The sequence below is a fragment of the Panthera tigris genome, chromosome C2 (assembly GCF_018350195.1).
Source record: "Panthera tigris isolate Pti1 chromosome C2, P.tigris_Pti1_mat1.1, whole genome shotgun sequence".
NCBI lineage: Eukaryota > Metazoa > Chordata > Mammalia > Carnivora > Felidae > Panthera > Panthera tigris.
The window spans coordinates 85,586,831-85,613,131 of NC_056668.1; the positions used below are offsets into that span (position 1 = coordinate 85,586,831).

The window sequence follows — 26,301 nt, forward strand, 5'->3', positions numbered from 1 at the left end:
TTTGTGGGATGGTTAGGTTCTAGGTCAGCATACAAGCCTACATTTAACTCCTAAATAAAGTAACAGTTCCAGCCTCATGTGTTTAATAATGCTAAATGGTGACACAGGGATCAACCCCATTAACTCCAAATCTGGAGTTAACTTCCATATATTGTGTTAGAAATTTACTTATTAAGTCGAGACACAGACTGGGTGTGCAACTACAGACATAATAAGGAGAAAAACTGCTAAAGATAATCACTAGCAATTCTTGACAAGTAAATAAAATGGTTTAAGTAAAATACTGAAGATGTACTAGCAATTCCTAAAGGTCAAAGACTATTTAAGAGATAGTTTTCATGCTTTACAAAAACCACTATGTAGGACTATGTATGGATGATAAAGGAGGTACACAGAAAGAACCAGACTCTTAAGATGAGTTTCTTGTACAAAGATGAATGCATGAGTAACCTTTCTACTGCTATCAACCATGATTTTTGACCAGTTTTTCTCTATTCCATTGCAAAACAACTGTAGCTTTTTCATTAGGCCCCCAGTGCTGAAGTCTGAAAGCCACAAATAGTACATACCTAGTAAGAGTGACTTAGAGTGATAGCATTAAAGGTCTGTTGTCATTTACAGCGTCTAGAATCTGAAATTGGAAAGATTCTAAAGACCATTATAAATCAACAACAATGACTCCTATCTCTATCTCCAAATCTGTTTTCAAATTTGGGAGGATCTTTAGATCCAAGTCACTTCTTCAGCTCTAGTTGCTAGAGTTTATTCTGAGTAAAACCAGACTTTGTCGGCCTACTCATTTATTCAGACCTACGAAAGGAGGCATCAAGGGAAGCATTATTAGGAGAGAGATATTAAGAAGAAATGCAGGCCAGTTCTAGGTTAATTAAAAACATGCCCAGTGCCTTCCCAGCTGCACACATGCAGTACTAGGACGGTTTCTGAATTTTCTTTCTCTTAGGAGAAAAGCAGATTTACAGTGTGCTTCTCTTGCCACTGCTGTTTTTGCTAAAAGGATTCTTTTTATTCTGATCTATTCTTGCTTGGAACATAGACTCTAAGGGTCTTGCCAATATTTAAAGTTAAGAAATTTCTTAGGGCTATACTGTTAACAAGGTTTAAAAAAAAAAAAAAAAAGAGAGAGAAATAAGCAAAATCAGCCCCTATTCAGTTTTCATGGCTTTATTCCTAAGCTGGTACACAAATCATATTAAGTCAAGCTTCAGAGGTCATTTAGGCAAGACAGATAATCTGCAATATAATCTTAGGAGTTCTACAAAAAATTGTTACTCAAATGATCAATAAAAAATGGCACCTGAAGAACAAATACTGTAGATCTCTTTCAAAAGCTGAGGGAAAAGAATTTAACAGAAACGACCGTTAAATAATTTTTGAAGAAAACAATCCAAGTGTTCAATGAATAAATTTAATTTTCTCTCAAACAGCAGGATAAGGTGGACTCAAGGAATTCTCATGTACTTTAATACAGTGAAGAAGCAATACTATGAGAATTATCTTTAGGTGAAGTTTAAATCATCACAGTAAGAAATACTGTACAGAAACATATACATGAAAAGCCTAAAAATCAAGCTGTGAGGACACCCACAACTGAAACAAATATATTTTGAGAATAGCTGAAAAGCATTTGCTTTCTGCAATCTCTACAAATAAAATAGCTTTTGGAGTGGAGATTTCTGCACTGGACTTAAATAAAAGACCCAAAACTTTCATTAACAGCCTTTTGTGTAAGAGTGCTGATTCCCTTGGCATATTAATTTTTTGGCTTATTTCCTTTTTCTTTTTCAAATGCAGCTATCTGATTAAATATATTGAGTAAATTTTGAGGTAAATTTTTTTTAACTCCACTTTCTGACTGCTCTTTGCTATTTAGTCCATCTGTTTCTGGAGCCTCTGTTTTAATGTCCTCCTCATAAGTATCCTCTATTTCATATTCTCCTTGATTTTTATTTAACTGGTTTCTTTGTTCATGTCTACCAAAATCACGTGATCCAGAATAAGTATATTTTTTATATTTTTCAACCGATTTATAAGAGTAGTCTGAGCTGGCTGGTGAAGTGGAATGCCTCATGGAACCTGGCTCCCACCTTCTATAGTGTTCTTTTCTTCCCTCTGTATCTTTTTCAAATCTTCTGTAACCATAAATTTTCACCTTGTCCTCTGAATTCCTATAAAAGGAATCTGAGGAATCTCTTCTACTGGAGAAATGTTTTTCTGATTTATATGGTTTTTCTGCTTTGCTACTACTTGCCTGAGAATAAAAATCTCTTGGATCTTCAGACCTACCTCCAAAATCATCCGGAATTTCAATCGAAGATGAAGAGACAGGGCATCTATCTTTCTCTTTTACCTGTTTCTTTTGATATGGTAACCTATCCTGCTTTTCCAGTAGTTTTTCCACTTCTTGTTTTTGGTTAAGAAAAGATGCTAAAGTATTGGTTGGAACTGGGAAGAACTCATCTTTCCTATTCTGATCTATCTGACTTGAGGATGCCTTATTAGCTAAATGCCTTTTGGAACTTCGAGAAGACTCTGAACGGTTCCTCCTATGTTTCTTATGCCTTTTGTGACCAGAAGAGGAAGAAGATGATGAAGAAGAACCAGATTCATCAGCAGAAGAAACACTTGAAGAGGAAGAAGTTGATTTTCTTCTTTTCTTCTTTAGCCTAAAAAATACAGTTAACCCATCAGATGTTAAGTACAAGAATGTTTCTTAATTATTCATAAAGATTCTGGTTCTATTTTAAAGTTCTATTGTTAGTTCTCCTTAAAGGTTTCCTAAAATCTGTGGCTTAGATAAGCAATTACTATAATAATCTTAGTTACTACAAGGTCCAATTTTACCAGGAGGCATGACTTTTGGGAAAAAATACTGGGTAGACAGTTGTCAATGAAAGTAAATCCATCATTTCTGAAGGCATAGTTACATTTCCAACATTATCTAAAAAACTTAAGCCCATCTGAACACACAAAGGATAGAACTGAAGTCTTATATCCAGCTAGCTGTAATATATGTGGTTTCTCCACCTTAACACTATTGACATTTTCAACACCTGAATAATTCTTTGTTGGGGAGGTAGAATGATGGTGGGGGGCGGGGTATGCTGTAGGATGTTCAGCAGCATCCTTGACTTCTAGCCATTATATGCTAGTACCACTTCCCAGTTATGATGACCAAAATATGTCTCCAGGGGGAGAGGGCGGAGTTAAAGCTGCCCCCAGTTGAGAACCACTGCTGTAGTTCTAAAACATTTCTAAAATACAGGCAATTAAAATAACTTATATATTTTATTTATTGTTTGTTTGCAGAATTCTACCTTCAGATTCCACTTTGCTTAATTTCTTTTACAGAAAAACTTGTGGTATACATACTTACAAAGTATCACTGATTATAACTCAACACTTTTTTTTTTTACTTACATTGCTTCCATATGGCACTTTGGTTCAACTCAGTAGTTGCTTTAAGTTAAAAAATACTGAATGTTATAGTTTACCTTTTCTCCTCTTTTAAGAGCTTACGCAACTTTTCTGCGCTTGTTTCTATTTTCTTTGTTTTCTGCTTTTCTTCCTTTTCAGCTTGTTTTTCTCTTAATTCCAAAGATTTCTTTTGGAACCCAGATATCGGAAAAAACCACACGTTAAAAATAGCAGAATACATAAAACCCAGTTTTCAAAAGACCACCCCCCCCAAGCCAGAAATCAAATGGGGTATACCCAAATCACCATATATCCAGCATTAAAGAAATATTTTTAATATAAAAATTAATCATACAGGTGTTTGGCATTAATCATTGGAAGAGCCAGAGTAACATTGAGGACCATATTGCAGTTGGTATTCCATGAAAAAAGGGGAAGCCATCGCATTGGTACCCATGACCCAGAGTGCAAGAAAGGGAAAAAATAAAATATATAATAAAATACATGAAAAAATATTTTTTAAAAAATTGAAAAATTTAGACAGGACACAAATTTTATAAATAAAATTCAAATAAATTCCATTAAGGTGAATTGTGGGGGGAATCACCATGTTCAAATACAAACCATTTAAAAAATAGCACAGCCCAGTTGGATGCATGATTACATAAGAAATCATTTTCCAGTTTGAGGATGGGGATGAGCAGCACCAGATGTCACAGACACAGCAGCAATGGTCCAATTCAGAAGAAAATGCATGAGAAAACATTATCATCAGTATTACAGGAAAAGGCAGTTTAAAATATTTCTCAAAGAGGTTTTTATAATTAACTCAATTACAACAACACTGAATTTGTAACCATCAGGAAAGCTCACTACAAGGACAATTCCCAAAACTACATACCACACATAGGCAGTAGGAATTTTCTCATAGGACTATTTTTACTTTTAAGTACTATGAAGCAATGTCAAACCCAATTAGGAAAAGCTGTATCTAAAAAGAAATTTTTTATAACGTCTTACTAAGTAATCTAGAATAGTTTTCCCGAGAAGAAAGTTAAGTTTTGGCATTAATTTCAAATATCACTAAATTTCTAAGAGGAAATAAAGAATCACCTGCATATATTTATGAAGCTTCTGCAAAGCATCCTCTGCATCTTTAAAAGTCTCATCCAAAGCCAAAGCTTTCTTATAGTAACTTTCAGCATTTAAAAACTTTTCTTCTTCTTCTAACCTAAATTTGAAACAAAAGGTTTAGCTTTCTGCAAAAACAAAAAATTCCTTATTTATACAGGTCAGAGATTTATGACAGAACTTAAAGAAAAATTTTTTAGCAAATCATTTTCCAAACTAAGCAGTACTTAAATCAGGTACTTTTTACTATTTCTTTGGTAAAAAGACCACATAAACCAAAAAAAGTCAACTCAGATATGGAGAACAGATTGGTGGATATACGGGGTTGGGGAGGGTGGCGTTGGTGAAATGGGTGAAGGTGGTAAAAATGTACCATCTTCCAATTAAAAGATAAATAAGTCCTGGGGATGTAATGTACACCCTGGTGACTACAGTTAATGATACTGTATTACAGAAAAAAATACTGGACTCCATTACTGGTAACTAAAGCCAAATGTAGGTCCAGCATTGGGATTTTAGTCTGATACATGAAAACACATTATCAGCCAATGTCTTCAATAAATTTAGTATAATCTTGAGCTTTAGAATAGAATTATATAGGTTGGGTGCACTTGGGTGGCTCAGTTGGTTAAGAGTCTGACTCTTGATTTTGGCTTAGGACATGATCTTGAGGTTCTTGGGATCAAGCCCCACATCAGGCTCTGTGTGCTGACAGCATAGGGGCTGCTTGGGATTCTTTCTCTGCTTCTCTCTTTCTCAAAATAAATATTTAAAAAAAAATTACATAGGTTGGCTTTTCCAATAGTTTATGAAAAATTTTCCCAGAATATTCACTAATGAAGTTGGAAATACCAATGTATACATGTACATTACAAGTAGCCTTCAGAAAGAAGTATTAGATTACAGTCATGTCTACACTATGAAAAATCAGAATTAGAAAGGGTGGATACAAAGCAGAAAGGATTTGCAAAGTACTTTCGGTTTTTCAAAAGTAGGAAAAAGTAATTACTGTGAAACAGAACAAAACCCAAAACCCAATGGCTTCAATGGGATCACTTCTGTATCACTGGATATGGGCATTAAGGGACCAGTTCAAGGCTATCAACATTTTTGGCTTGGATAACATATAGATGATGTTGCCATCCACTCATTTAAACACCAATATGTGGGTAATAAGATAACCATATTTAAGTAGCTGTCTACCTAATGAGAAAGTAAAAAGGTGCTTCAGTCACTTCGGTACAAAAAGAAGTTCTTGAGTTGAAAACAAATATTGCAAATCTCTTTAATTTAGAATTATGGAATGATCATACAAACTGGATTAATAAAACAAATTCATGAAACAGAAAAGTGATAATTTTATTTAAAAAATTAGTTGCAAAAAGATGCTACTAATAACAAATCAGTTTTTAGTTGGTAAAGTAGGCTATAACCAAAAATATTTATATTGGAATATTACATTTCTTCACATTTTATAAATTAGACTAGCCTGTTAGTCATTCAATATTTATGATACAACTATGCAAAGTAGTATGCCAGCATCTCAAGATAGTAACTTAAGTTATAGGGTTTGTTCTTAATGATTTGCTCTTCCATTTAATCTGAGTTTGTGGATTTTACTGCACAGAGCAGAGCAATAAGCTGAATATAATGGCAAAATATTATTCACAACTAACTACAGAATTCTCAATTCATACTTCTGGCATTATACCACTGGAATGATGAAATAAATTAAAAATCCAATTCCTCTCTATTAAAAAAAAACCCTCTTGTGTGTGTGTCCAAGAAAAGAGTACTTCCCTTATTTTTGGACCTTCACATTTATATTTCTATATAAGGAGAATAGATACTCAGAACAATGAACTCAAGACACTAAAATATCTCCAACCTCCTATCATAACCTCAGTAATAAGGGAAAAAACACTAAAAGGCTTAAAAAGGACTATATTTAAAAAACATTTTCAACCAAAATTGAAATTAAGAGTGTTCTGAATTAAGTGAGTTAAAGATGCTACTTCCTTACATTAAGTTTAAGATTTTATAGTAGCTGCTTGAGTATTAGATCTCTACTTAATATTAAAAAAAATTCGACACTTACTGCCCTCCTCTTTCAACAAGTGTCTGACAGAGGTATTTTCTTGCATTCCTATGAGTTGGACAGTTTTCCAATGCAAGCTCAAAATCTTCTATTGCTTTGTTCAGACTTCCTTTTGTTGCATATCTAGAGACGTGAAATAAATTAGAGGAATTTATCTTCTGAACTATTAGTAAATCTTATATTCATTTACCTTATAAATATTCCTTAAAAGCCATGATCCACTTACAATGCTCCACGAGCCACCAAAGCTTCCACATTTTGTTTGTCTATTTCCAGAGCCTTATTATATTCATTCATAGCATCTACGTGGCGTCCAACCTTAAAATAATCAACTCCAATCTTCACACTAAAAAGACATTTGTAAACCGTCACATGCATTTCTCAGAATATCCAAACATAATGTTAGCATTGATAAACTTTTAAAACCAATCTAATTTGGCTAATATTTAGTCTGCAATACTCTCAGTATACATAGAGAGTATTTTGCCTTTCAATAACTTTATAACAAATATCTATGAATCCATATATCAATATACTGATTCCTTTTGAAAACATGGAAAATATTGGTTAAAACTTAAGTCTGTTAAGCTTATAGCACCATTTACACCTATAAAAAAGCTAATGTCAAAAACACATCATTTTAATTCATTTATAAACAAATTTGGTCTTAGTAAGGACTTAAGAATGCCTGCCTTATTCTAACCTTTAGACTAGATAATGCAATTGTTGAAAGATAAAGTTTTCATACCATTTTAAAGCCCAAGATGCAGACTGTTTCTTTCTCAATGCAGAAGCAAAATCATCTTCAGAGAAATTTTTGCTGTTCAAAGAAAATGAAAGTCAAACTATATGCTTTTTTTTTTTTTTTTTTTTTTTTTTGGTAACAATCCTTCACTCTAACAGATAAAAATTCAACTCTGAAAAAGTAAATCACAGGCAAGAAATCTGTATTCCACATACAAAAGAATATTCTTAAAACTCTCAGGAATGACTATTATTGTCAAACAGTATTTTTAACCCAAAATTCTTATAAACTTTCTGCATCGTTCTCTACACATATCATCACAACAGATTCCATTCCAGGAGATAGGATCATCTAGTTCACTCGCTTTTTAGCATATTGCAGCTGCTAGGCTTAGAATAGTCAAATATGTCCCTCAGTTATATAGCTTTTGATCTCAGCACCATTTACTTCACCACTTCAAAGAATAATAACTGATTTACTATACCTTTGTAAGCCTCGCATTAAAGATGGTGGATTAGATTCATCTATTCCTAGTTTTCCTAGAAGGAATTCAACTACTCCTGGATTAGCAAATCCCAAGGAACTCTGCATGACATTTTCAAAGGATTCCAAAGAATTGCTATTTAGTTCAACACTTTTCCTTAAAAAAAACAAAACACACATACAACAAAAATATAAAAATGACTAACATAATTAGCATGTTCCATTTCTATTAAATAAAACTCGTATCATTTTTGTACACAAAGGTACAGTAATATTATTTTGGTTTCTTTTACTTAAGGGTTATAAAAATGAGCATATTTTGAAATAAGAGAAATTAATTTTCTACTTTGTTGTCACAAGTTGGACACAATTTGGTATTTTTAATCAAGCAACTTTTGCAATTAATTTGTTGAAATAACATGGATAACTTACCTGTAGTACAAAGGAAGCTCTTCAGAACTAATTACACCTAATTTGATACCAGACAGATGTGGTGGAAGAGATGAACTATATAGAGACACTGCAAGCTTTTCATGGTATCTGTCAATATCTTTGATTCCAGCTTAAACAAAACAAAACAAAACAAAACAAAAAACTAAGTTGATTAAAAAGAAAATGCAAGCTAACATAAAAACACATATATTTTTCCAAACACTACTCTCATTAGACAGATTTTCAAAATTAACATAAAAATCTGACAACTGTTACTTTTTTATTAATATGATGAAACTGATCACCTCGAATAATGTCACCAGTTTGGTAATATGATAAAGGATCCCCATGGTTACTGTGAGAAGGTACATCTCTTAATGGACAAAGAGCCTGCAATGAGAAGTATTTTAAAATACCAGACATTCCATTCTTTGGTGAGAAATATCATCTTTTATCCTAGTTGTTTAGTACAATGAGCTAATAGTTGACACAAACATTAAAAAAACTAACACTCTAAAATCTAAATTTAAGGATTTTCATTATAAGCAACTTCTGTGCGCATAGTACAACAAGTTCTCTGGTTCAGTTCAAAGACTAAAATCTCACAAAATTTGCAATCAGTTCTAGGAACCAAATGTAAGTATGGATTATGAAACACATAGGTATTTTGTGGTTGTTAAAAACAAAACTAAAACTGTTCAGAAAGTAGGAGAATTCCAGTGAAAACTAAGTGCAAATTCTCCAAAGTTTATGTCTATCATCCAGTCTGTGATGCCTTCTGCTTTTCCTCCTCTATCATCTACCTTGACAGACGGCAAATATCAAACCTTTTAAATTGACACATTATCTCAAATTCAAGACAATTCATCTTGGGCAAAGTATCTTATTATAATGCACAAGCCATTTACATTTAACTACTGTAACTATAGAAATAAGAAATTTGTTTCTAAATTGTCCACACGTAAGTATCTAATGCCAAATACTAAATAATTAAGAACATGTTCAGCTAGGAGAAATAAGCCTGGAACACCAATGAATCTCACCACATCCACTGATATCTGTAAGCATTTAAAGAAGGACCCTACCCCTGCCAACCAAAGGGACCAAATAAACCTCCAAAACCAGAAATGGAGGAGGAAACTACGCAAGTAACTATATCACCGTTCTTTCAAAAAGAAAGAGTATTTTATTCTTCTCCAATATTTATTTCTCAAAACTACGGCAGCAGGGCACACTTAAGCATAACTGGATGCAAAAACATAATTTTCGCATTGAGATGACTCTTATCAAAAACAGAAGCAATCAAATAACTGAAAAATAACTTACTGTGATTTCTAAGTGGGATATATCTCTTATGATGCCACTGCCTAAACAAATCAACACCATGAAAAACCCAAATTCCCGAATGGAACTAATTCTTCCAATCACTATATCACCACGCTCAATATCTCGGAAAAACAGCTCTCTCCGGTCCATACTAGGGATCTCCATGAACTGCTCTAAAGGTGGCATGATTGCATAACCATCTGAAAAAAAAATTAACAAAATTACAACCGCTTTGTGTTTTGCTTCATCTCAAGTGCCATTAAAATAACCCAAACCGCAATCAAAATATTTTAAGAAAACTCACCTTCATTGTCTTCATTGACTTCAGAAGTTGCAGGTGCATCTGATTTCCAGGAAAGTGCAAAAAGCAAATCTGCTTTTTTGGAAATGAATTTTTGTATTTCAATGTTGTCAACTCTCTTCTCTTTTCTTAAAAGGAAACAAAACTTATGAAAACTGGCTTATGGGTAAAACCTTTTTTAGCAAGGCCAAGCTTATGCTCTTGGCTTTCATTGCCCAAGCAGATCCATCCTAAGCTCTGGGCCGCACATCCTGCGAGAAAAAGTTTTAATCAGAGATTCCCTCATTCGCCAGCCAGTAGATGGAGGGCGGGGAAAGTTAAAAAGTAGCCCCCGCAGCTCGGGGGAGGGGGGGGGTGTAGAAGAAAGCCCAAGGGATTTTGGATAAAGACTCCGTGCCTCCGCTAGCCAGCACGGAAGAAAAAGTTCAGTCCGCTTCCCGCCTTTCCCTCACACCCGCAGCGCGGACCCTCCGCCATTCAGCCCTTGGCACCTGCGGGGCAATCCTCACGTGTTCGCGGCCGCTGCTCTGCTCCTCCAGGACTCAGCCACCCGGAGGCGGTAGTGGGGCCCTGACCTGCGTCCCCTCCCCCGTCTCACAGAGGCGGCGCCGTACCATTACCTGCCCTGTAACTGCTGCTGGGGCGGCGGGCCCCGGGCGGGCTCGGCTGCGGACCCCAGGAGGCTCCGGAAGTGCGGGTTGTCCTGCTGTTCGCTCCGGAGAAGGGAGAGCAATGACGGCCCGTGGTAATTCAATGACTGCCGAAGAAGGTCCCGGTCCATGGCCAGAGATTGCTGGACCCAGTAACAGGTGGGCTGCTAGGTGCCCCCCGCCCCCACCCCGTTAGGTGCTCACTACTTCAGCTTGGTGGCCCCCGAGACTGAGGAAACAACCTGGAAACTGCCGGAAGGCCACATCACAGACACACAGTTGTCTGCCGGAAGTGTTCCGGGACCGCCCCAAGCGGCGGCGCGGAGGAGCTCAGCCTCGGTCTCGCGAAATGGAGCGAGACTACGGAAGCCGGAAGCACTGGGTTAAGCATTTCCTGAGCTAAGGGCTGCCTGCGGCTCCGAGGTAGTGCACTGTGAGAAAGTTTTTCAAAATTTCTGTGATGTTATTACGTTGAAATGGCCCCGGCTCTAAATCATCCTCTTATTTAGTGAGGCGCTTCTAAGTGCCATTGCCAGGGTGAGAACCCCATACGAGTTACAAAGTTTCTTCCTTCAGAGTGCTCGCAGGATAAGTCATTCTCTATGTCTCACATACAACCACATTAGAGTGACTGCTCTGGGAGATTTTCTGGTAGTCTAAGGTCAGAAGAAAGGAAGGATACTAGCATCTATTAAGCACTGGAATTGTGTTGTCCATCCATACTCCATTCACCCTGATGATTTTAGAGTTAGCTTAAAATGGCTGTAGACCTGTGCATACATGGATTCTATTTTATTTCTTTATTTAAGTGGTGTCTAAAGATTTAGTGCCCACTAGATTTACTTTGTAGTGCTGTGTATTTAAGTCAATATATTGTTTTTGTGGGTAATTCAAGTGATTTTCAAATATAATTGTGATTTAGGCTCCCCCCCAGCACCTTAGTTAATGACTTGAGCTTCTAACCACTTTAACTCATTATATATACTCTCTCCTTAGAGATTGAGGACACAGTCCCAAGAGTCTCAACAAATTGCTCAATGCCACCCACCTGTTAAAAGGTTAGAGTTAGGATTCAAACTGAGGTCTTAATACATCTTCACAGACACAATTACTGAAGAGTGTTTTTCATATGGACGACATAACTTACTCTGATTTTGAGATAATATGACTTTATTTCAATATATTAAAATCTGTTCCACTTAAGTATGTATAGTTTAGTAAGTCCTCTTGAACAAAAATAAATGGTAGCAGTTATTCCACCTCCTCTCCAGCTATGTGTTTTCACTGTCTCACCACTTGGATAGAAAACCCAGCCCAGAATATAGTGTATGACTCCACACTATTTTGTGAAAAATCCAGGCAAATAGTTTACTGAGACTTGAGAGGATGCAACAAAGAAGAATGCAAGTTTAAAAGATAATAAATTTTAAGCCACTGTGGGCACATCAGGAAAGTTTGATCAATGGCACAGACTGACTTGTGTTAAGCTATAACTCTAGAGAATGACTGTTACTAGGAAACAGGAATTATCACTGAAAGCCAACCACTAAGAATGAACTATATAGACATTCTGCTAAATACATGATTTTAGTTAGAGTTGATCTGTTATTGAGGATCTAATTATCTCCAGAGGGACTGAGAAGCCCAGTGTCTGAGAACCAGATGCCAGACAGCGGCACTTAGTCTGAGAAGGCCACTTTGTGAAGGCATTCTTGAGTAGCACATGTTTTCATCACTATGGGATCTGTCTACTGTTTTTCCTGATTTTAACACTAGAGTAAACTCCAACCACCCCATGTCTTGAACAGCTAGAATTGCTGTGGTATAACCATGAAAACAGGAGTAAGTAGCTGCTTTTAGAGGGTAAACAGTGTTCGTCAAGAGTGGAATTTATCAAATGCTTGCTGTATACACAGTAATGTTGGGAAAGAAAAAAAAAACTTCAAGCAGGTGTAATCAAAACTTAGGCTGGGTCTTATCTTTGGTTAGGGCTGGCCTTACATGGAAGTAGTCACAGTAGTTATGTGACAGAGACAATCTTGTTCTTCACTTCTCAAGTACTACAATCACAGTATGGGAGTAAGCCTTTTACAGTTACTAATGTATTGGAATGAATTTTATGCTGGGATAGATATATCCTTTGACTTTTGAGGCCACTGAGCATTGAATCTTTGACATAGGACTGGAGGAAGTGAGGAGAGGAAGTGAGGGGATTAGTTGCTTTTCATCTTGGAGAAGCTAGTCCCACATGCAGGATTTCTCAAGGTGGACATAGAAAGAAAACACTTTATTTTTCACTTCTTGAATATTTTTGTTTACCGGTTTGACCTTTAAAAGGATCTTTTAAAAATCCTTTTCAGTAAGTTTTCCAGATTAAACAGTATGAATCATCATGTGACTATGGGAAGGAAAAGAGGGAAAGGATTCAAGACATTCAGATCTTTGGTGTCTAGATCCTGGGCCTATTTTTATTGTGATATAAAATTCCATTTTAAATGAACACATATGTACATTTCTTAACACATACTCTCTAGGCCCTGGAAATGTAAAGATGAAAAATACTCCTGATTCTTGAGTGATGCACAATCCAATAGAAGATTAGACATAAGAAGAAATGTGACACATGGTAAGTACTATTGTTATGGACATCTACTAGGTATCTGCTTAGATCCCTTATTTTTCTTGGGGGTTGAGGTAGTGGGAGTTGATGGGGGTAAGAAGGAGAGGAGGAGGCAAGTGCATTCCAGGAGGGGTGGGAAGGAGTAATATAGTTAAAGAAGTAGAGATGTGAAAAAGCAAGATGTGTTCTGGAGACAGCAAGTGTGAAATTGAGGTAGGTAGGGTTATTTTAGTTATGGACATTTTAGTTATATACATCATTACAGGTAGGCTGTAGATTGGTGAGAAGAGACCCATTTCCTCTGTGTGAGAATACACACACACACACACACACACACACACACAGATTAAATGCCTGATTTTTTTTTTTTTTTTTTTTTTTTTTTTAGTAAAGGACATAAAAACTTAGCCAGAGCAAGGTAGCCATGTAAAGCAAGGGCAAAAGCAGCATATCTCAAAGTAGCTTTTCTTGGATCCCCCAAGTTTCCCAAAATAACATGCAGAGCTGCTAGTGACACAGTGTGCAAAAGATGAAGTCTATCTGGACCTGAGAAACTTGCTTATTACCATGTGGGAAGGACTATACAAATAATCTGTGACTATATAAGAAATCTGTAGACAGGTTCTTTGTAGTTCTTGACTCTGATGTAAACAATTTATTTTTTTTTATTTTTTATTTTTTTTAAATTTTTTTTTCAACGTTTTTTATTTATTTTGGGACAGAGAGAGACAGAGCATGAATGGGGGAGGGTCAGAGAGAGAGGGAGACACAGAATCGGAAACAGGCTCCAGGCTCCAAGCCATCAGCCCAGAGCCTGACGCGGGGCTCGAACTCACGGACCGCGAGATCATGACCTGGCTGAAGTCGGAGGCTTAACCGACTGCGCCACCCAGGCGCCCCAACAATTTCAAAAAGCCTCATCCTCATCTGAGATTGAGGATGAGATGTTTGTATCAGGAAAGTGTGGGTAGAACCAAATAAGACCATAAGTATGTTAATACTCCTCCCTTTAATTTTTCAGTATTTTTTCTATTCTTTTTCTTAAGAAAATCCTTTTTTGTTGCTTAAGCCAGCTTGAGTAAATTTATGGTTTGGAACCAAAAGAATCTTGACTATACTAGGAAGCCACCAACTAGTAACTTCTGCTGTTTCTACTCTGCCATTTAAAAAATTAAAAAACAGATATAGAAAGGTTGAGAATTTGTTCAAAAATGAACTTTAGAATCCACATTATCTTAGTATTCTTTCTACCATGCCATACCATCTAGAGGATTAGCTGAAACCATGTTCTTTAAGGATATAGTTGTAAATGTACATGTGTGGAATTTATTTTACTTTAAAAATATCTATTATTATGTTAACTTGTTACAATAGCCATAAACCTTTTTTCCCCCTAAAATGGGGCCACTTGGTTTCATTCATAGACATATGGTGCAAGAGGCAACTTTGCTTCCATAGGAGGTAATTCACTTTGTTCTATTTAGAATTATATTTGGAGTCACCTTGGGTTAACTTAAAGAAGAATGAGGAATACTAAAAGAAAGTATGGCTAGATCAGCCAAAAATCCATCTTTATTATTAAGGAAATAATTCAGACTTCTTCTGATAAGGTTTCACTCATTCAGTAGTCTTTGTTTGAAAGGATTATACCACCTTCTCTCTTTTTTTTTCATATCACAGATTAACACATCTCATTAAGAAAAACATTGTCAAATATTTATCCACACGAGGGTGCTGTAAGATCATTGTGGATATCAAGTTTTCTATCATTCACCGGAAAACCTACTGCCAATTAAACAAGTTTTGTGGCCTACCATGTAGAATCATTTTAAGATAGTTATGTCTCTAACACCTTCTCCATATTTTAGTTATTGGTAAATGTTTTGAGGATACTATTTTAATATGAGTTAGTTCATATCTCATTATCTTTGATTGATTAGCTCTGTAATTTTGAATTTTTCAAGAGGAAAGATCACTACTTTTAGTTACAATTTAGGCTGATTAGTTCTGAACAGACCAGGAGGTGAACATTGCATAACTCCAGGGAAGAGTGGGGGTGTTTGCACTGTTAACATTTACATCATAATCTATGTATGACGTATGTGGAACTCCCAGAGTTGTGGAATACTGGACCATACACAGTGGCTGTCTGCAGTGTTATTCCAAGCCAGCCATTTGTGTGTGTGTGTGTTTGTATTTGTTTACAAAAAGGACTTGGGAGTAGGATGAAGATATTTCAGAACAAATCCATCATGATGGGGAAAAAAACAATTGAAAAGATATGTGCAATACTGACATGGAATAGGTCAGTGTGCTTATCTTCAGGTACTTTGTCAGGACTGCTTAGAAAGATACAAACATACACATTTCTTAGATTCTCATTTTGTGGCAGTTTCTCAGAATACTATGCCAGGGAACATGTCAGGATTATAACAAAAAATTGACAATTTGATGTTAAATAAACAGTATTCTTTGTCAATACATTCTGGATTGGTTTGATACTCATTTTTAATGTAATTTGGACATTTCTTTGAAAATGAGTAAATTTATTACCTTTTGATTTTTAAACCATAACTCCTTTTTATTTTATTGGTGGCAGCACCAAAGGGGAATTTCAGAGACTAGAAATGTATTATTGTTTTAGTATATTGCCACCTCCTTAATGGAATCCGTTGGAAGATCTAGAATATCTGGTTAAAGATTAAATGACATTTGATTATTGGTAGATAGACTCTGATTTCTAACGGCAATTAATTGAATGAATGAATGAATGAATGAATTTGGCAATTATTTATTGAGGGTTGGGCACTGTTTCAGATTTTAGGACTATAAATAGTGAAAAAAAATCAAGATTTCTGCTTTCAAGAGATTATATTCTGGTGGAGGGAGACAATGAGCAATAAACATAATAAATAAGTAAATGATGTAGTATATTGGAGAGTGATAAAACCTATAGAAAAAAATAAATCTGGGAAAGGGGCACTGGAAGTGCAAAGGAATGGGTTTAGTAGTTTTAAATAGAATGATCAGGGCAGGTCTCGCTGAGAAGATGACATTTGAGCAAAGACTTGAAGGAGGTGAAAAATTAGTCATTCAGCTTTTCTGGGAAAAAAGAGTTTCAGGCTGAGGGAATAGCCAGTACAAAGGTCTAAGGCAGGAAGGTATGTGGTGTATTGAGGAACAGCAAGGAAGATAGTGTGGCAGGAACATAGCATGAAAGTGCGGTTTGTAGAGTATGGGAGGAACTTGGCTTTTACTCTTAGCGGAATGGGCATTGTTTCAGGGTTTTAAGCAGAAAGATGTGTTATGACTTTGATTACAAAAGGATCACTTCAGCTGCTGTAGAGATTGGAGTTAACTAAATAACTATTGCTTATAATAGAAGAGAAAAACTTTTAATTTTTTTTAAAGTTTATTTTTGAGGGAGAAAGAGACATGAGCAGGGGAGGGACAGAGAGAGAGGGAGACATAGAATCTGAAGCAGGCCCCAGGCTCTGAGCTGTCAGCACAGAACCCAATGTAGGGCTTGAACCCATGAACCATGAGGTCATGACCAGAGCCAAAGTTGAACACTCAACCAACTGAGCCACCCAGGCACCCCAGAAGGGAAAAACTTTTATAAAAGACTAAATATCTCTTGTGTCTTAGGAAACATAATTTTATTTTAAAATTTACTCATCATTGCATAGAATGAAAATATGAGGTTTCATTGGCTCCAAGAAGATTAAGAGTGTCAGCAGCTATTTATGATGAGGTAGGGAATTATCATAATGGAAACAGTTTAGCCCAGGAGTCCAGGCTGCATCTTGGGGGCAGATCATCTAATCTCCCAAGCCTCTTGTCACCTTTAAAACTGAGGGCCTGGACCCTTTACATTCTCTGTGCTATGATAAAAACAATCCAAGTGCTAAAACTTCATGTTTCTCTTTAAGCCACTCTGTGTCTTTTTCTATGAAATCTGCATGGAATTTTTTTTCCTTTTACATTGCATTGCTGGTAAGTTCCTACTGTGGATGGTCTCTTTAAGTGAATGAGTTTCTCTAGTTCCAATTGGTTGTGTCTAGAAAAGAGACCAGACCTATTGAATCACTGTACTGTACACCTATTAACTCTACTGGAATTAAAATAAAAATACATAGACAGAAAGAAAGAAAGAAAGAAAGAAAGAAAGAAAGAAAGAAAGAAAGAAAGAAAGAAAAAGAGAAAAGAGAAAGGAAGAAAGAAAGAAGTCATACAGAGAGATTGGCTGGTTAGCCTCAGGTAGTCTCAATGTGGCACTTCCATGACAGAGTCCTTTTATCCAGCATCCATTTTTCAAGACTGGAAATTCAAGATAGGCTTAGCAAACTGATAGACACTAACCAAACAAGCTAGACACTGATTTAGAAACCATATTGATAATGTTTTAATGGTGAAATATAGATGCTATGTGAACCAGAAACTCATATTGAATATCAATATATTCTCCCATAAGAAGCCAATTTTAGTCAGAGGTTTATTTGTGAGCCTGGAATCAGAGCAAAAACAGTCTGTTAGGTGATGTTAATGACTAATTCCATCAAAGTATGTAATCTGATGCATTTATTTCCTCTATATGAGTATTTCTAAGGCTATCAGATACTCAGCTCACGTAGGCACCCCCTACCTCCCGCTCTCCCTCCCTCCTTCTCTGTCTCTTTATTAGCAGTTATATTCTCTCTCTATATATAACTGCTGCTTTTGAAGCAGTTTTCAATGATTTTTTCTTAAAATGGAAGCCCAGTATACAAAAAAGAACTGCAGAACTACCTTTGTTGAAGCTATGATAGAAAGATAATGAGATCTCAACCTGTTGCTCCCCTCCACCCCTAACCCCCACCATGCACATACTAAATGGTGGCTGGATAGATACCTTTAAGGACTGTCTCAGACCTATTAATGGGTTACTTTTTCAGGTAGAGTTCAATATCACTGATTATGTTTTATCTTAAGTTATCATATTCCAGTCCTTCTTCTGTATGTCTATACTGTATCACTCTGGAACTGTGTATTTCTCAGACTATCTAGTCAAACACCATTTTATCCTTCCAGGTTTTACTTTCTCAGGAGGTAATTTGATTTCCAAGTTCAGGAAGGCTCTATTCTTTGTCCTAATAAAATCACTATGAGTCTTTTTTATGATTTGGTCTCTGCCTATGTATCCTATTATATTTTCAGCTCTATCTGTAAATCATTAGGATTCAACTGCAAAGATTTCCTTTTTTTTTAAACCACATAGATTTTCTGATATTTCCAAATATTCCAATTTTTTCCCCAACCTTAGAACTTCTGTACTTGCTGTTTTCTGAAATGTTCTTCCCTCACTTTATTTTCTTTTTATTTTCAGTTCTCAGCCCAAAGGTAACCTCTTCTCTGTCATAGCACTCCATTTATTTCCATAACAGTTATCATAAATTTTTTCCTTATTATCTCTATTCCCCACTGAGATCCATGGAGGTGGGGCCTTATCTGTATTGTTCATGCCTCTATATTCAATAATAACTAGCTCAGTGCCAGCAAATATCAGGAATTAAATAAATGTTTGAATGAATGACAATATACAAATACTTATATGTATATATCACATTCACAGTGAAGGATAGTTCCGAGTATGTCATATATGTCCGTTTATTTATTTATTTTTTGCCTGGTTTACATTTGGTTTTTGTCTTTTATCTTGTGTTAATTGTTGTTAATTTCACTGTGTCTCTGACTAAATTCTCTAGGGGTTCTGTGCATATAGGACAAATATCTGTATCCTTGTTGTATTAGGGTTCTCTAGAGAAACAGGATAAATAGCATGTGTACATATAGAAAGAGATTTATTTTAAGGAATTGGCTCATTGGATTATGAAGGCTGGCAAGTCCAAAATATGCAGGGTGGGCTGGCAGGCTGAAAACCTAGGAAGAATTGATGCTGCAGTTCAAGCCTGAAGGCCACTGGGCTGGAGACCAAAGAAGATCCAGTGTTGCAGTTCAGATCTGAAGGCTATCTGCTGACCAAACTCTATCTGCTGGCTGAACTCACTTTTGCTTGAGAGATGTCAGTCTATTGTTCTGTTCAGGCTTTCATCTGATTAGATGTGGCCAACCCACATTATGGAGAGCATTCTGCTTTACTCAAAATCCATCAACTTGAATGTTAATCTTATCCCAAAATACCCTCACAGAAACATCCAGAATAATGTTCAACCACATATCCAGGCACCATGGTCCAGCCAAGTTGATACAAAATTAATCATCACAATTGTGTTATACTTCAATGCCTCATTTTAAGACAGTGAAGTTTATTCGGAGTAATACAATCTCATGATGGTGAAGCAGCCACGTTCATATTATATGAAGAATAGCTGAAAGAACTGAGAATGTTTAGAAATTCTCCATTGTTCAATATACTGGGTTCCACTCTTGTTCATACCCAGTGTTTTTCTGAGTAGAACCACCACTTCTTACTTCTATCATAATTATAATATTAATTATAAACATTTCACTGTCTCGGTTTGAAATTAATGTCAGTTAAGGGCCTTTATGAGCAAAATTTCTAAGCTTGTAATACTTTTATTTTTGCTACTTCTAAGATGTAGAACTTAAGATTTCTTATCCATCACAGTGATTTCTGCAAGATAACTTCCATGTTAAGCACTGAGTAAAAAATTATCTACCATTTTTTATGAGTCACTGATTCCAGTTGGCTTCCCTTTTTGAACTATAAAACATCACTCCTAATTGTAGCAGCCCAGGGTTTTTCTGTTAACCCTGTCCTACCCATTTCTGAGACTACCTTTTAACCCTTTCTCCAACAGCAGTAAACAAAACCAAACACTATGATATTAGGAAATTTTTTTGTTTTTGATTTTGTTGTTATTTTTTCTATGACACTTAGACCTTTCAATAGCTTCTGATCCAGAATTTATTGTATTAATTTTCATTGGTGTCATGGTGTCTAGCATGAATATGAGAGTTGTAATTCATTTGTTCACCTAATGTTTATTGCCTATCTATTTGTGCCAAGCAGCTCTAGGTGCTGAGAGTTCAGTGATGAACAAGTCAGAAAAACAGCCAAAATGAAAAAAGGTAGCATGAATGGTTATTGCTGATGATCCTTTATTCTGTGTCTGTGGATTTAGATATAGAAGAAAAGTGGATTATTTTTATAGCTTTTATCAATTTCACAGAATAAAAGAACCTTTGAGGTACCTTTGTTACAACTTGAAGATTTAGAGGAGAATAAAATCCATAATAGTATAGTATATATTTATATAGCATATAGTATAGCATATATTTATGTATATTTATATAGTTATTTCACAATAACAAATACCATTGCATTAATTATCTCTGTATAATTAAAATATTTCCAAGCCTTTGTCATTGGCTCTTACTTTTGGCCAAATTAAGGATAACTTATTTCTTGAACTGTATAAGAGTCTTTGAGGGGCCCTTGGAAGTAGTGACACAAGAACCAAGTCAGTGAAATTTTTATACCGTTTACTAGAAATTTATTTTATGGAATATTCTCAGTTGACATAATCCCTTTTCCCAGTGTTCATGGAGAGAGAGAGTAGAATTGTGAGGAAATGTTCTTATGATGGATTATATTAAAAATGATTAAACAAAAATATATCTTATATAAGAAATACTGAACATATTGATACCATATTACTGCTGAAATTCTCTGGGCAATCTGAGGGTTTATAAACCTATTTACTTATTTGTCTTTTTCAAACATTGATACCTTACCTCTGGAATTACCAGAATTCTGGAAATTTGCATAGATGTCCCTTTGACTATTTGACTGAATACTAAGCTGTATGTATATAGGGTGAGACTCTACAAGTCTAGAGAAACAACAACTACAGGGAAGCTGTAAGCTGAACAACCATCAGAGTTTTATAGTGGTTGGAAGATGCTTGCATTCTGACCAACTAGGGTAGAAAGGCCTGTTGACATACAGAATTAAATGGAGATCCTAAAAAGGTATACTTTTGGGTTTAGCCCTAAGAAGGGCTAAACCTAGTCCTAAAGTCTGTTCTAGACTTGTCTTAACAAAGTTGAAAAAGCTTAAAAATGATCAAGTTAATTTCCAAGTAAATTAATTGCCTGCCAGCATAAAACTCAACTCCCTTTAATGAAACACAGAAAAATCACTCAACAATAAAATTCACCATGTCCGACATCCATCAAAAATTACCAGACATGCAAAGAAGCATGAAAATGTGGCCCACAGCTAGGTTAAAAAAATCTATCAATAGAAACAGAAATGACAGAGATGATAGAATTAACAGACAAGGACTTTTAAAGCAGCTGTTACAAATGTGTACAAAGATTTAGAGTGGGAATGGAGAGAGAGGCAAGGAAAGAGCTTCAGCATTTTATGTGCATTTCTCCCTCAGAATGAATTTGGGGGCAGGTATAGAGAGAGGAGGGAGTGGTGGTAAATCTTTTCTTCCTGTCTTCATTTGATAGGTTATTCTCTGAATCATCCTTTCTCTCTGGGACTGTGGTAGGCTTGCTGAGATTCACTACACCATAGCACAATGGTATAGAGAACAATGGTATAGAGGATGCTGAAGCAATGGTGTGGCACACAGCAAGTGCCTGCTGGCAATCCTAGATCTAAGAGGTATGTGAAAAAGAGCATTTCTCTGTGTCAACAAGCAAGAAGGACTGAGCAGACTTGTAGGAGTTTTATCAGTCTCACCTAGGGTGAGAAGACCCCTAGGGAAGATGGAGAGAGATCAGAAGAGGATGCTGCCACATTTCAGTAGATTATCAATATGGTGGAGAAACATGGTCTCCAAGGATACCAGCTTCAAAAATGAAACCCCTTAAAATCCAGAGTGGACAACCCTTCTACCTGGATGTCATAGTAACATTATTTAAGTCCTCCAGCCCAATACCAACCAGAGAGGAGAAAGAGGACAGACGGACAGTAATCTCAAAAAGTACAGTAGTTAAGGTGGGAGCAGGGGGAGGGATAAGGCTTAACCATGGTTTTACTTTCTGTAGTTTCAGTTACCCGTAGTCAACTGCAGCCAGGAATCCAGTGATCCTCCTTCTGATATATGGTCAGAAGCTCAATAGCCTAATGCTAAGTCACAATATCTACATCATTCATCTTACCATGTAGGCATTGTACATCTTGTAACATCTCAAGAAGGATGAGTAGAGTACAGTTTTGAGAGACAAACCACATTAACATGACTTTTATTCTAGCATATTATTATAATTGTTCTATTTTATTATTAGTTATTGTTAATGTGTTAGTATGCCTAATTTATACATTAAACTTCCCCATAAGTATTATGTATAGGAAGAAACACAGTACATGTAGAGTTCAGTACTTTCTACAGTTTCAGGCATCCATTAGGGGTCTTGGATGTGTCCCCGTAGATATGGGAGTGCAGAATACTCTGTTGAGGTTTTCATTTTGGTACATCTCAATTTGTTTCTTGTTAAACAGGCTAAAAAAAATGATTTCTTGCTCCCCAGTTGCTTTTCTAAGCATCTAGCTCTAGATCCATTACTGGATAATTTTAGAGATGTGCTCATTCTGTAGAGGAATAAACATGAAGCAAGCCTACAAACCTATGAGAAGGGAATGAACCTTGTGTAGGTAAGCAATTTAAAAACTAATATGTAGGTACATTATTGACAGCAAAGGTAAAAAACACACTAGACAGCTAAAAATAGTCTTCTGTATGCTTTTAGAGATGTGGTGATTAAGTACTTGCTTTCTTCACTTTGTCTTATCAGCAAATACAGAGCTGCAATAAAAAACTCCACTTACCCTGTCAATGTGATCTGAGAGCACTGAATCCTGTATCAACCTGGCTAAAGCTTGTCTTCCCTAAACAGGATGATGTAAAGGGGATACACATCTAGGTTCAACCTTAATAGTCCCTTACTACTTGCATGATAACATTCACTATGGTCTGCAAGTTTATTTAGTGTCCCTGGTTAAAATATAATAGCTCTACTCATTACCTTATTATACTATAATTTCTCTGGGACATAGACTTTCATTTCTTCAAGATTGATTTTAAAATGCTGTCTAGTTTTAGGTCACTTGAACTTTATTGATTCTCAGTTCCTAAAATAATCTAGGCCTTTCCAGCTTTAAATTTCTGTGACAGTGTGATAATTTGGGGTTTAAAACCATTTATGTTGGGAAAAAAAAGATGAAAAATACCCCAAAGTGTAATTTTATCAATATTAACATCAAATTGACTTATTAATTCATTCTTCTATGCCGGTAGTTTGGGAAGAAAATTGAGCTAACAACTGAAACAGGCATGGCTCCTTCTTTTCAGGAATTAGCAACCTAAAGAGAATACTTACATTTTGCAGTGTTTATAGATCTAGAAAGCTAATATAAATGTTTAGTAGCACAAAAAATTAAATTATTGCATGATGGGAAGTTTTATATGCATACTTATATAGGTGTTAGTATACACACACACATATATATATAAGTATATGCATATAAATAAATATGTCATGGCATCATTGGCATAAAATACGGAAATTAGAAGAAAAGTGGAAGTTGTTACTGCTTTTCCTTTCCTTTCTTTTCCTTTCCTTTTTTCTTTTCTTTTTTTTTTTTCTTTCCTTTTTTCTTTTTTTTCTTTTCAGTAGGCTCCATGTCCAGAGCAAGACCCAGGCAGGCCTTGAATTCACAACCCTAAGATGAAGTCCTGAATGAGATCAAAAGTCGGTTGCTTTAACTGACTGAGTCACCCAGGTGTCCCTACACTTTTTTAATGCAACTTTATCAGTCCAAACTAATCAATTCATATATCCTTGAATGCCACGATAATTGAGAGCTGAGAAGCAAACTGAGTTACCAAATAGGCCTTAGTGGTCATTTGTTGTCTTTTAGCTGCCTAGGATCCATTTTTCCTAATTTTGGTAACAGTACCTACCTTTCCCCCATGCTCTGTCCTTGGGCTTTGGGTATCTTATATTATTGAGTCTAAGGATAGGCATGTGACTTAGTATAGACCAGTCATCATATTTCATTCTTCTGATAAATTTGATTGGCTTAGGAATGGACAGTGATTTGATTTGGCCAGTAAGAATCAAGCCCAGGAATTCTGATTAAACTGTTGAAAGAACCTTGTGTTTTTTACTTTAGTTTTTACTGTTTTTTCTGGACTTCAATCTTAAATTGCTATCATATATTTTGCCACCACATAGAAACTTTGAATAAAGTCTACATGGAAGAGAACAGAGCTAAGAGATGGAAAGATACTGAGCCCCAGTTGCATCCTTTGAGATCTTGGATGAAGCTGGGCCTGAATATAGAACTACATCTATAGTTTTCAGATACATAAATCAATACATTACCTTGTTTGCTTAGATGAGCTTGAGTTACATTTTCTGTTACCTGCAGCAAAAGAGTAGTACATTGAGTATTTTTCATTTGCCCTTCAGATTCACTATGTACTCTTCACTCTCTGTGCCCCAAGGTACTGACCTATCTGGACTATATCAAAGAGTTCTTTTGCGCTGTGGCTTCTGGTTATGTTCAGCTGATGGAAATCTCCCAGCAGAGTAAATCCAGGGCATTTATTCCCTCGGGGCTCTCCCTGGTAGATCATAATAAGTTGGCCAGTCTAGTCCCTCTTACAAAGGCTATAGACCTTCCCCAGTGCCCTTCTCTTTCCAGGTTTGAGTAACCATTTTCTCCCTCCATACCATCAAATGTAGGATAGTAATACTTCTTCACAATTGCTAGTTCTGCCATAAAGCGTTATTCCTAATCAATTTCCTGTAACAGTTCCCATGCTTTTGTAGTCTATTAAAGTGTCCTCAATTATCCAGTTTGAGTGAGCCATCTCCTCCTAGTTGGACCTGAGTGATACTTACTCTGTGTATCTTGGTCTTCAAAACAAAAGGAAAATGCAGTAGTTTTAGAAGACACTATCAGATTTTCCATTTGCATATTTATTTCTTCGTAATGAATGCTCAATTGAGCATCAAGATAAAGAGTTCCAATTTTTTTCAATGCATGGAATTTTAGTAAGTCTTTGGTGAAGAGAAGTTAGGGCTGTTGGTATTTATATTAACTGGGACTTATTTTTAGATTTTGGATTCTTTTCCAGTCTGTCACTCCCAGAAATTTCCTTTTAATGCAAACATGGTAGAATCCTTCTTTATTATCCATGGTAGCTATGTGTAAGCATTACAGTGCTCTCACAAATTTCCATTTTCACTTTTCCAGGTCCTAGAAAAAGGACTTCTTGAATTTCTGTGAATAAATGAATAAAGAAGTAATCTAGAAATGCATGCCAAATTAAATGGCAGCAATTTATATGCAAGTAAAGCATTCATTTACACTCTGAGTTTATATCTTGTAATTACTTGGTCACAATTTTCTGTTGTACCATGTACATAAAAAGAATTTCCTAAGCAAATTGACAGTATTAACAAAATTTCAGGTATATGTTTAAAACTACTTAAGAGAACAAACTTTCCATGGGCCTTTATATACCTTGGAAGGATACAACTACAAATATGCTAATTTCAGATTTACTCATTGAAGCGATTTTTGAAGACCTCAACTAGGTGTCACATAATTAGTCTGTATATTTAGTAATATTACTTTAACATTATTTATCATTCAGATTTTTACCATGGTTAGCCTTCTCTTTAATTAATCTGAGTGTTGACTGCTGATGAACTTTTTTAGTGACAGAATATTTTAAGAAATTAACTATACTGGACATATGTAAAAGATTAACAATAGCTGGTTATTCAACATTAGTCTGAAGGCATAGAGTATATTAAGTAGTTAAGATGAAGCACAATATTATTTATGCTTTGAGCTGAGAACACTTTACTACGTTAATCAAGATACTTTTCGCCTCATCTGGTTTTCTTGGCTCTTCACTTATAGCAAGACTTTCACATTTGGACAATTTGAACTAATAATAAAGATATGGTTGCCATATTTTTTTGAACCACATCATCTATTGATGGTGATAATGCAATAAAATATTTGAAATTGCTCTTGACCTAGGAAAAAAAATCTAAGCTATAGTAAGGTTGCTATGTATA

General features: G+C 35.7%; 1 protein-coding gene and 1 long non-coding RNA gene across 4 annotated transcripts in view; one reads left to right on the plus strand and one right to left on the minus strand.

Annotated features, from left to right (window-relative positions):
• Positions 1 to 1,166: 1,166 nt before the first annotated feature.
• On the minus strand, positions 1,167 to 10,896 carry TTC14 (tetratricopeptide repeat domain 14). Of its 2 annotated transcripts, XM_007094575.3 has the most exons (12): positions 10,572 to 10,891; positions 9,955 to 10,079; positions 9,651 to 9,850; positions 8,630 to 8,714; positions 8,325 to 8,454; positions 7,894 to 8,049; positions 7,413 to 7,484; positions 6,891 to 7,010; positions 6,665 to 6,787; positions 4,549 to 4,666; positions 3,513 to 3,622; positions 1,167 to 2,684 (listed from the first exon to the last, which is right to left on the minus strand). In XM_007094575.3, the coding sequence occupies exons 1-12, from the start codon at positions 10,730 to 10,732 to the stop codon at positions 1,772 to 1,774; spliced, it is 2,313 nt and encodes a 770-aa protein (XP_007094637.2). In that variant the 5' UTR covers positions 10,733 to 10,891; the 3' UTR covers positions 1,167 to 1,771. The 2 variants fall into 2 exon arrangements, 1 of the variants encoding a protein (XP_007094637.2); XR_446586.3 differs by lacking the exon at positions 1,167 to 2,684 and having other exon boundaries at positions 3,583 to 3,622; positions 4,060 to 4,666; positions 10,572 to 10,896.
• A 48-nt stretch (positions 10,897 to 10,944) lies between these two features.
• The window catches only part of LOC122242034, a 238,606-nt gene continuing 223,249 nt past the window's right edge, over positions 10,945 to 26,301 (plus strand). For both annotated transcript variants that reach the window (XR_006222168.1, XR_006222169.1), the window contains exons 1-2: positions 10,945 to 11,024; positions 13,136 to 13,227. This is a non-coding gene — a long non-coding RNA (uncharacterized LOC122242034). The remainder of the gene's footprint in view (positions 11,025 to 13,135; positions 13,228 to 26,301) is intronic.